At 35.9% G+C, this 12615-nt stretch overlaps 1 protein-coding gene across 1 annotated transcript in view; it reads left to right on the top strand.

Moving 5' to 3' along the window:
• Positions 1 to 9512, top strand: part of LOC140160503 (sodium- and chloride-dependent glycine transporter 1-like) — a 35653-nt gene extending 26141 nt beyond the window's left edge. The window contains exons 9-14 of the mRNA XM_072183736.1: positions 3977 to 4101; positions 5020 to 5132; positions 6473 to 6613; positions 8177 to 8276; positions 8857 to 8956; positions 9348 to 9512. Coding sequence (XP_072039837.1) covers positions 3977 to 4101; positions 5020 to 5132; positions 6473 to 6613; positions 8177 to 8276; positions 8857 to 8956; positions 9348 to 9387 — 619 coding nt within the window. The 3' untranslated portion in view covers positions 9388 to 9512. The remainder of the gene's footprint in view (positions 1 to 3976; positions 4102 to 5019; positions 5133 to 6472; positions 6614 to 8176; positions 8277 to 8856; positions 8957 to 9347) is intronic.
• Positions 9513 to 12615: the final 3103 nt, after the last annotated feature.

Genomic DNA, 12615 nt, shown 5'->3' with positions numbered 1-12615 from the left:
GCATAATGGTGCTCAATATTTATGTTAACTTGAAGACTTGCCAACTTTTGATGTATTCTAGTTCCATGTTTTATTACAAAGCATCTGGTGCTCATTGTAACGCTCATTCAACCAATCAATCAGTGCGACAAATATGTTTTGTCAAAGAAAATCAAAGTAACAAATTGTCAATCATGTTTAAGCAAGATGTTACATTATCATTACCAACCATATACAGTACTGATCAAAGGTGATTGATATACGTTTTGCGTGGAATGCGCGGGCAATTGCCTTTTGTGTCGATTTCGCGAAGTTAACGTGGTGCCAAGTGCCTCACATCTGCACCTGGTCACATGTCTTAACTGCGAACAAATGTGTAGGATGTCGAGGCATTTGCCACACAAACGCATGAGGCCCGCATGTTTCGGTATTGGCGTCGATGGTGGCAAGTAAAAGCCGGGCATGCCGATGAGCATCACTTTTGCATCTCACGCCACAAGAAAATTCAGAGACCTTTGATCAGTACTGTAAGAGCAGGCATACAGTTACCTTGATATCCTTGTTTACATGGTCTTGATTAACCAAGATGGAGAGGAGAGATAGTTCAAACTACTCTCATTCCACTAGTTTTTTCTAAATAAAAGGAGGTACATTTCAAATGTCATTGGACCAATATCATTTAGGTTCTGGTGATGGATATGCAAAATGTGAGGTTAGGTGACGAAAAAAACAACACTGTTCTACAGGTGGGCAGACTTTTCAAGTAGGGTGTAGGTTTTGGTTTATTTGGCATATGACCCATACTCTAAAAAATTAACAAATTACACAGATCTGTGCTTAGTTAGTACATCCTTTTTTTGGCCCAAAAACAACTTGAAACGGCTAACTTTACATCCATACAGCAAAAAGCAAAAGAAAATATCTCTAAATTGGAAAATCTGGGTCGTTCTGGCCTGTAGAAGTGGGGTTTTTTTCGTCGCCTTATGTCAAATTTGTGAGAACTGGTCAAAAATAGATTTTAATTTTTGAATGTGTACTTTAAATCAACTCGAAGCATCCTCAGTCCAATAAAACCCAACAGTCTAGGTAGTTCCCCTTCAGGACAGGGCTGGGCATAATGGGGCACTTCAGTCAAAGCACCATAGGGCAGTTAGCATGGTTAATAGGGTTACTTTAATAATAAGTATTATTACCATATTTAAAAAAGAAAATGACATTCACCAAGTAGACCCAAATGATCTCAGAACCATATAAAAAGTCTTTAAAATAAATAATATTAAATCATTTTCCAAGAATGCATCTAGCAAATTTTGCATTTAATATACAAAACAAATAAACCCATAATTATTTCTTAATTTTAAGGGGCTTTTGTGTCCTGCCCAGAACTACACCACTGGATAACATGATACGATCAAACAATCTATTACTCTGAATGAAAATCATCCGGACAAAAGCCTAAAAAATAATCCGGCCTAACTCCATTAAATCCTTGTTGGATAATCACCAACGCACAGCTGAAACAATATTTAAAATATTCATTTTATTAGTGATAAAATATATGCTGACCACAGACTTCTAATTATAAACACTGCCACTCCTGCCAGCATATTTGTTCTTAAATCTTGCATAATATCCGCTATCCTCCCACGCGATTCTGTGGCTGTTAACCAAAGCATGAGGATGATGAACAGCAGGTATCGTTTAGTGGTAACATTTTACAATAATATTCATCATCATCATTTCATTTCATACTGATGTAAATGCACACTTTTTCACACTATACTCTTTCTCCTGGTCCCTACACAAATCTATGGGTGTGCACACATGCATATACCGGCACTACCGACCAGACAAAGCCACTAATATATGACAGTACTATAAAAGAAATTTTCACTAGGTTTTTATTTTTGCTTTTATTTTAAAAATTGAGACTTCCAATGATGACCACAATTTTTGTATCCATATGGTTAAATATGGGGATCTAAAAACTTGTGGAAAAAAAAATGTTAAGATTGTGAAAAATAACACAGCTAAAATATCCTCTTTAAAAGGTGTTTAACTTCTAGCATTTTATTTACATAATACACTCTTTGCATCAGGTAAATCGAATCATAGACCCTGAACGCCATTATAATTAAACAGTTGAACAAACATACAGATATGTAGACAGACAAAGGCAATTTCAAACAGGTGTAGATAGACTGAGGCAATTCCAAACAAAACTGAAAATTATTCCAGTAAATGTATCAAACAAAGAAAATGGTCAGACAATTAATTTTCAAAATTTTATTTTAACAAAAAATACCAATACTAAGATGTGTACAAGAAATGCAAGTAACATGCAGTTATCTCCGACTCATGAAAATGATATTGCACATGTTGTTGAAACTGCAGACACTCAGTCGTCGTCATCGGGTGGTTGTAATGTATGTACAAGCATCATCTTTGCTAGAGTGGAAATTTCCATCATTAATGGCTCCACGTGGGTGAGGAGGAAAAAATGCAAATAAATCGTCGTTGTGTTTAAAGATACAGATGACTTGATATTGTCGCTCTCTTTAAACAATCTGAAAATTTATAAATTTGCTCAACACTTTCACATCCTTTTCATTTTCAATCCCTTATCCCCACTTAATTAATTAATAATATAAATTCTCAATTCTTGCTGCTTAATTAAAACACTAACATATATCCATGCAGGTTGCTATATTAGAACTTAATACAAATAATAATTAAAATATTAGTTGAATGATTGGCCTAGGATAACTCTGAAGAGGTGCTGTTATAAGGATTTTAAATAATATTACCCCTTTCTGTAGTCCTTATTATTGAATATTTTTATAACATGACTGATAATGTTGCGTACACAATCATGGCCACTTGACTCTTTTTTTTCAATATTTTTTCCGGTGCAATTTTTTTGTCACTTCATCATCATGACCAGATTTGTTTCACATTTTCACTTATTTTCAGTAAAAAAATATGGTCTCATCTTTTCGTTGTTTTAATTATATACATGTGAATATGTGATGCGATCAAGCAAAATCAGTTGGAACTCGGAAATATTAAATTTTCTGTTTCTTATAGGATAGTAAAAAGCTTTACAAAGCTGCATTTGCAGAAAACCCCATTGAAATTGAACAACCAGTCCCAAAGATACGAGCAATTAAAGAGTTTCCAAAACAATAATCAATATTTCCGATTTAGACTGATTTTGCTTGATCGCATCACATGTAAGGAAAAAAGGGAGTGATTAGCTCAAAATGACTACAATGGTATATCATGATGGTGATGAATAGTTTAACTGGTATCTGCTCCTCTGTGAATTAAAATTAAAAAAAAAAGCATTAATTATGGAAGAGGAATATAATGTATATGATCAAGTATAACCAAAACCACCATACAAACAACATATGATCAAATGATGCTAATCTTAGGGAGTGTTACGTGGCACTCCTCCAAATTACATGGTTGAAAATGAGCTTAATAGCATCAGCAGATGATGATGATTGTCTTGTTTTGTTTTTGGCATTCAGCCATACAGGTTTTGTTGTTTAGATGCTTTTTGTTCACAGGCTTATTAAAATTATGGAAATGAAGTTGAATTGAATTGAAATCATGAGCTTTGTGGATTTATTGGTTATCAATTCCAATTTTGATTTCATTTAGGTTGTCCTTAACTTTTTTGTTTTTTAAGTATGTCCTAAACCAGTTTTCATTTTTCTTGCTTCTCTTGCTAGATTGAGTCATTCCATAGATTATGTCAAAGAAGTTGCCAATTTTACTTCAACTGTCTAATTTTCATTTCCGCAAAATTAATTTGTTTCTCACTTTGCCCTTCATTTAATTACACAACAAAACTAGTGCCATGATATATGTCATTTAATCATTTCCTTTTTTACTTCAATTTAACAATTACAAGTTCAAATTTTTGAGGTGTAGTCTTGACACTTTTCTAACGTGATTTCCTTGTAAATTTGTTTGATTTATTTGACAGGGATGCTATCATCATTGCTGGCATCAACTGCGGCACAAGTGTATTGGCTGGCTTTGTCATCTTCAGTGTGATTGGCTTCATGGCACATGACTCGGGATTGCCAATTTCTGAAGTCACTGACTCCGGTAAGGGACACACACATTTACACACTGATATACACTCCCCTCCCCTCCCCTCCCTCCCTCCCGTCCCCTCCCCCTCTCCCACATAGCTGATTTGTATACTTTGCTTAGAAGTTAATGACTGTGGTCCCAAGGTCCAATTAAAATGTTAAAGATTTTTCACAATATCCTTAAACAATACTGGATGTATATAATCATCAATTTGCAGTTCTAAAGATAAATATTCTTGTGTAATATTATTGGGGGAAAAAAACATCATACAATTTTTAATTTTAAGTTTCCCTTTAAAATATAGAATAACCGACTTGCTATCGACCAGTTACAAAGCTAATCTTGTGATGTACAAATACAGTAGTTGCATGCTGGTAAATTATAGAACTTCCCATACCACATCATATGTGCTGGTCTGCTATTAAACATTAGTAACCGTGCATCACATTAACATTTTGGCAAATAAGTTTGATTGGATCTCTTGCACATGTTCATGAGATATGAATCTTAAAGTGAATGCCATTTAAAAGATCACCCATATTTTTCTCAAACTATCTGACATTGTATCTGAGGCCCGTAATTTGTAATTTCCTTCCTTTATTTGGTGTTAATAGCAGTACCTTGGAAGATGTATAGTTTTAAGTGTCCTTGATATGTCTTCATAAACAGATGTTTTTTCTTTTGCTATGTTATGGGTCATGTTCAATCCTAAAGCTGCTAAATCAGTGATCTTCCTAATTTGTCTACATTAAAGTTATTTTGAACCCCTAATATTTTCCACCAATTTGTTTTGACCTTCTCAAAGTAACTGTAACTAACTCTTTAACTGCTAACATTTTCCACCAATTTTTTTCATTATTACAAACTCTCTCCACTTTAAAATCAATTTAAATTATTAATTATTTTCATTGTCTTGATTGGCTTTTGTAGGTCCCGGTCTAGCGTTTGTTGCCTACCCAGAAGCACTCTCACGGATGCCAATCTCGCCATTATGGGCCATCCTCTTCTTTGTTATGCTATTCACGATTGGATTGGACAGCCAGGTAAGATTATGTTATCCAAGACAAAAAAAAGGTGTGTCTCTGCTTCTTGCATGCATAGGTTATAAAAACATGTTTTAGCACATTTCCAATTTTTCCTTTTAATCGTTGGGGGAGAAAAATAAAAAAATTAGTTACCCAAACAAAAAAGTGTGCCAAAAATGCAATTAAAAAGAAATCCCACATCCATTCAACTAAAAACAAATGCACAGCACTAGGGTTTTTGGCTAAAGGAAGCGGAGACATACAGTTCTATACCTAAACATCCGCCTGAACACCAGTAGTGGGCAACTTTTCTGTCGGGCAGATATGATGTTCAAAAGTACAACTTTTGCAAATGACGCATGCTTTTTACCAATGTTATACAATAACAGGATCTGCCATTGGCACATAATTTCCACCAACTCATTGTCATCATCATATCCATCTGCTGCTTCACTCAGTAATAATGCTGCAAATACTTTTATTATTTAATGGATATCTTAATGTCACTTCCTGTATGCACATCTGTCGAAAATGATTCTGTTACTATATTTGTATTATTCTTCAAGGTTTATTACAAATCGAATGAATATATTAGTAGCTAAAAGCTACACATTTTATAATGGAAAGACTAATATTTTTTTTTATTTCCATAAAAATCATTACAAAAGACAGTAAACGGCATCAAAAATAGTTAATACATACAAATATTATGAAGGAAAGTACATGAACTCCACTATACATTACAACGACCATATATACTCGCACAAATTCACTTGCACAATAGAGTTACCACACTGGAAAGAATTCATTATCTATATTAAAGGGTATTTAAACATTAATCAATATAAGCAACATAACAAACCAGCTGCATTGAACATCCTCATGATGGGGGAGGAAATTAGAAATTTCACATTGTGCAATATTAAAGGTTGTTTAAAAGATTCACCTTACGAAATGGGCCTACTTGTTCTGTCATCTCATTGAGTAACACTTAAAGGGTGTGGTCCAATCTTTTCATTCTGTTTTCTATCTTACATTGAGGCCTACCACTAAAACAATATGCCTCCATATTTTGAGTTGTATTGCTCCCGGTTTTGATATGCGAAGCAAAATAGGATAGTACATACACTTCCGATGTGGTTACCACAATTCACCACATTGTTGTTCACACCATCTAAACTAAACACATCTCAGAGATTAAATTTTACTTTGGTAATGAGAGAAATATGAGATTATGAACGGTAGATAGGGGCACGCCCCTTTCAATTTTCAAGCACCATCCAATTGATTATGTAATTAATAAATTATGTTCTCAGTATGGTAACATACCACCTGTATCTCTCTTGTTTTACAATTAGTTTGTGATGATGGAAACCGTTATAACGGCCCTGTGTGATGAAGTACAACATATGGTACCCAAAATCTACAAATATAAGACATGGATCACGTTGGGATTCTGCGTTGCTTGGTTCCTGCTAGCCTTACCCATGGTGACTAGAGTAAGTACAGATTCAGAGTCTATATTATACTCTTCTATAGCAAGGGTGAACATGAAAGCTTTTCTTTGAGGACTCGGTTTGGGAAAAAAGAGTCCTGGTTTATTTCAGTTTGTTTCATTTGAAATAAGTTGGGACCAGAACTCGATTACAGCTTTGTAGGATTTAGTTTTTTTAGTAACAGCAGTAAAGGCCAATATCCAATGGCTTATACAATAATCTCCATTCAACAATAATAGCTCAAATTGCAGAAATAAAAACATTTGGTTTCACCATTTCCTTGATTATTTCCTTGATTGTTATCTTAATAAGAGATTGTCCGGCAGCAGGATATGCATGGTCAAGGATAAAAACTGAAGCCTGGTAGCCTGCGTATTGTCTTGTGGGTAATTTTATTCCATCAAAAATCACTGGGCTGAAAACAGCTGTAGCAATGAACACGCTATCATTTGTACCCACAAGATGGCCCGGCCTATAATTTCAACTACACAATTAACAGCCCCTGCTGACATGCCCATAGGAGATAGAGCGATACCAAGTCTCCCTTGCCATGCAAGAGGTTCTCTGAAAATGCATTTATTATATCACAATTTGGTGGGAAAATTTAACAATCACTCTAAAGTGGCACACATTTCTGAAAATCTCCTGGATTGTTGAAAGAAATCTTCTTGGCTGATTCCAGGATGTAAACAGGCCTCTGGACTCATATACCAGCAATGCAAAAAGGTGGCATGTCGGCTTCCCCGTTTTACCCACCCCATTGATAAGTCATCTTTAATATTGAATATTGCTACAATTCATTTGTTTAAGTTTCCTTTCTTTTGGTAACTATGACCATTTATACATGTATGTACTTTAAATATTAACTCATGACTGTATAATTTTCAAATAATAAATTGAAGAATTTGTAATTAAACCCTGTGCCTTTTAGAAAAGTGAAGAAAATGCTGCTGCCACCACTGACTACTAAAATCTACCTAAAAAAATATGCGTAAACTTACGTATGACGTCTGAATTAAAGAAAAATGCTGCTGCCATCTATGGGTCCACATGTTGCAAGCGTGATTTATCGCTGACCTCACATCGATGATCGGAGTTGCAATTCCATCGCACTTCGTGCTCTATCTTTATTCCATGATGTAAAACTCTGGAGAGTAGCAATACATGCTTGTTTTTAACCCCATAGGCATCTTTGGTACAAGGCCCCTGATTGGTCAATTACCTGATATAATCATCTGTAATTATAGTGCCTTAGAAAACCTTCTGCAACTGGTATCCTGATTGGCTGATATATGGGTCTCACTTTGCAAGCAGTCAAAATAGACTTTTGATGTTAACTTTACAATATGTTTTGTCTTTGCAATTTTATGATATCATGAATTAATTATGGGGGTGCAACTGGTGAAAATTGAGGCGTCCTAGACACCACGCGCAGGTGAGTGCCTGTTAGAAGGGCATATCATAGAGCAAATACAGAATGGAAAAGGCATGTATAGAGGTAGAAGAATTATGTTGTTGCATACTGAAAGTGATTGCTTCATTCAATGTTCCTTGTTATATTTTCAGGGTGGCATCTACCTGGTGACATTGATGGACAACTACTCAGCTGGATTCTCTCTGCTTATTGTAGCATTCATGGAATGCATGGTGGTTGCATGGGGATATGGTAAGCCAAAGATATATTCTAACTTTTAGTTAATTCATTGGTCACCCAGTATAAATTCAGAAGTAATTTTACAAGCTATTAATGCAGTGGTATATTTCTGGATTGTGAGCTCAAGAAACATTGTTATTCCTTGTTTCTCATGAAATTTGCAAGAGAGTAACATGATTAGGTGTAAGTAAATATCACCTTGAGCACATGCATCGTCTTACAATTAGGGTCTGATCCCCCCCCCCCCTAGGCCACTCAATAGGCCCTACAATAGGCTACATAGTAGGACTACAACTCTTACTTCCACATCTTCTTTTTCAAGTGATGGCTCAAGTATTGGTGCATGCAGGATATAAGCTAGCCTTACAGGAATAATCAGCTTAGGGTCAGGCAGCATTTCCAGATTAGGTTTTCTTTTCTTTTTAAAAGCAAAATCACAGCTCTGGATTTGTAACCTGGAGCAGTTATCCACTTTTCATTTTGTAACTTTTAACAATGACCATTGGTTAACAAGTTTTTAAATAGGTTTGTCAGAACCAATATATAGGCCTTCAGTATGAAGTTAACGTTTCCTTGTTCCCATCCATTTCAGGTGCAACACGGTTTGAATCTGACATGACATCTATGCTTGGTTTCAAGATTAATCCCTACTGGAAGGCATGCTGGATGATTATCTCACCTTCATCATTGTGGTAAGTAAACAGTGACATTGTTGGATGAATTGAGGAAATGGGTAACTTTATTATTTTGTTGTGAACATCGTTCAGAAAAGCACATTGTTCAATTGTGTGTTTCAATCTCAAAAAGCTGCCTTGTGCGATTTTATTTATTATTATTATCTAATTGTGATGAGAAGGTTGGGTCTCCCATAGGGGGTGTACGGGTTTCAACTGGAATAGCCCATTAATTTTATCTTTCACTGCATAAATACATCTGTGTGAAAAGTATCCCTGTACCTGCAGGAATGCAGTCTGCATTTAAAGGGAGGAGAAAAAAAGATTGACAAAGTCTGCTTCAAAAATGAAAGAGTTTGCTTTCTACAGGTTTACCGTTTGACCTAATATTTCTCTTGTCTTCCAACAGTTCATCTTTGTGTTCTTCTGTGCGACCTACGCTCCATTGACATACGGGGATTACACATACACGGATGGTGGTGAAGCATTAGGATGGTTGATGATACTCGGTGGCATTGTACCCATTCCCGCTTATGCTATCTTCCATCTCATCTGGCGTGCTGAAGGAACTTTCCTTGAGGTGAGTTAGAACATATCTTTGTTTGAAGATACCAGAGGCACCTATAGCATTGGACTGCATTTTGGTACAGCATAGGAGTGAATCCTGGGGGGATGGGGGATCAATCCCCCCATTATTTTGATAAGAGGTTATTGTCCATACAATCATCCCCCCAATGTTAAATTGATGCCTGTATGCAGGTTTCTGATCATATTAACCTTGGTCATTTTAGCCATGGTGTAAGTTTCAAGTTTGTTGGAATTCATCAACCAGGTCAAAGGTAGGGGGCAGTGCATGTTTTTAAGATTTTATTCTGTGGAGGCACATTTTTAATTTTAATGTTTTTTGACCTGAAATTTTATTTAAGTAATTATGGAGCTGTGGAAATTGAAAAATGCTGTTTTTGGCCAAATGTTTTAGAGTGTTTGAAAAACCTCCTGGTTAGATTTTGAGAACTAAAACTTTGTTTTTGTTGTTGTTGACAGCGTCTACGAATGTCCATCCAACCAGAATCTGAGTGGGGACCAGCACTGAACAGGCACAGAGAAGAAGTAGGATATCCTCAATTGGCCTCAAAATTGGAGAAGACACCTAAACAAAATGGTAATGGTGTACAGGTTGGAGATGAGCCTGTGTAAACAGGTGTTGAACAACCAACAATTAAGTTATTTGTTTAAGTCCTGTATAATAATGAAATGTGAAGTGACTATAACCTGCTAACAGCATGCTGTGCGGTTTGTACGAATCAAAATTACAACAAATAGAAGGGAGACCATCGGATTGAAGAAAACGCTGACACAAAAGGATGAGTATTTACTGCGGAAAAGGTTTGAGAGTTAATAATACGGCATAGCTAGCGGCTGCCCACGACAGTGGAAGGTATCGGTCGCGATGGCAGATGAAGATTGGAGATCGTACAGGATCGGAACACTTTCAAACATTCAGCAAACGGATAAGAACAACATTGGGAATGTTTGCCGATTGAACACCGGATAGTGTTAGGAGGAAATATGTTCCATGCGCACGTTTATGTTCCATGCGCACGTTTCTAAACGTGGGATGTGAACATTGTCATGATATAATAAGTGGCTGGAAGAACATTCTGATCAAACGCAGTACCAGTCACCATCATGCCTGTATGGTATTTTCCAAAGTCTTGAAATGTTGGCAATTCTCCCAAGACTTTTTCACATTTCTTATTAAGCTGGTAGTTGCTGAATTTCTGGCGCACCATAACGCTACTTGTAACCCTCTTCAAGGGACATTCAGAAATTTTGAGTTTCCTCCAAATTTTGTGTTACAGTTACCCTACGTACATGTAGACATTTCTCAATAAGGAAAAATCATTTTGGCATGTCACATTTTGATTAAAGTGCCTTCTTATTTCTGGGATCTCAAGTGTACTGTCAAACATGATATTTTCATGGCATTTAAATTTTACATTTTAGAGAACCGATGTTTCTGCAACATGAAATTTTGTGAATTTATACATTCCCTTCAAGCTCTAAATATATGCGTGCATGAAAATTTTGCGAATAAACTGCATTCACTAAATTTTCAGTCACAGAAACATTTTATGCTTTGCAGTAACAGGGTTGTAGGTATATAATTTAGACACAAATTACTCATTTCAAAACATGTTGTTTTGTCAAAATTAGCATGTTGCAACTTTTCATTTGGTGTTACATTTTAAATTCTACAAATTTAATTTAACCATCCCCATGAATGTCCCTTAAAGTCTTACAGAGGCTGTGCCCTGTATTCAGCATAAGTAAAAACCACTTTTTTGGTAAACTATCAAGATGAGTTTAATATTAAAGCAAGATTATGACCAATTATCTTGAAATTAATAAAATTCCTGTCTAAAAAATCTGGACACTAATTGGACCAGATGCATGCATAGCAAAGATTTGACTAGTATTATGTTAACTTAGCAATTTGAGAATGAAGGAGGTTGAACTCTCCATATGTGAAACCTTGCGTGCATTGATTTTCATGGGTATACTAGCTGATCTTGTTGTTCTGAAAATCAATGAATTCTGCATACCATGAAATGCACTTGAGTGGATTTTTGTGGCGGGGAGTATATATTCCACGCAGCGGTAAAACTAGGCCCTTTTTTTAAATCACAGCAAGCAAACACCTAAGTAATTGTGTTAGCCGATTGTGGACAGGGAAACATTGATTCAAGTAATATAATGTACAAGTATTCATGTATGCCTGTAATCAGGATTAGAGAGTGTGAAAGGGAACTGCAAGTAGTAGTTATGAACCTAGTGCCAAAAACATCTCCATGATGGATGCTGACCTCATCAAGTTATCATGTGTCTGACAAATCAATATAGGCATTATGCAACAAAACAACAGTACACAATTTCAATATTAACAGCAAAATAAAAATGTTAAAGGTGAAATTTCATAATTTGTCTTCCACTTCTCCAACTAAAATAGAACTTTATTTAAATTCAATTATAGCATAAAGTGTCCAAGGTACAAAAATAGAATATATTAATTAAATGCCAAAGGTCACTTTTCAGAGAAAGTCAGTTTTTCTCAATTTTCTGCTCCTGATTACATTACCCGCATCTGTATTAGGGAACAAACCAAAAGATCGATGACGTCCTATATGACGAAACTAGTTTCGTTTAGGTGGGAGGGGTAAAAATACTTTACGCTTGTACAAAAACATCGTCAGAAGAATGTGTCATTATTATTATGTCAAAATTTCAACATTTCATTATTACGCTTCTGGTAGGGAGGGAGGGGTTTTGAGAAAGCGTAGTTACGGGACGTATCGATCTTTTGGTTTGTTCCCTTATACCCTGCATATATTTGAGGTCAACACTTTGTGACGCTCTTGACATAATTGGGTAGTTACAGGTACTGTCATAATTCTTCCTCATTTATGTAGCCATGAGCGATTCCGATTGGCCATATGAATCTGAAGTAGCGATGGTGACAGCCATTATATGCTCAATGAGCCAACTTGCCTAGTATGATCTGTGCCCCGTTTCACAAAGTCTTATGGTTGATCATATGATCGTACGTCTTTGTGAAACGAGCCATGCTGTTGATGTGTAGCAATTGGAGCGCATACACTATAAAAGGATTGTGATGG

This window comes from Amphiura filiformis, chromosome 9 (assembly GCF_039555335.1).
Source record: "Amphiura filiformis chromosome 9, Afil_fr2py, whole genome shotgun sequence".
In the NCBI taxonomy this organism is placed as follows: domain Eukaryota; kingdom Metazoa; phylum Echinodermata; class Ophiuroidea; order Amphilepidida; family Amphiuridae; genus Amphiura; species Amphiura filiformis.
This window is presented reverse-complemented; position numbering and strand designations above follow the sequence as displayed.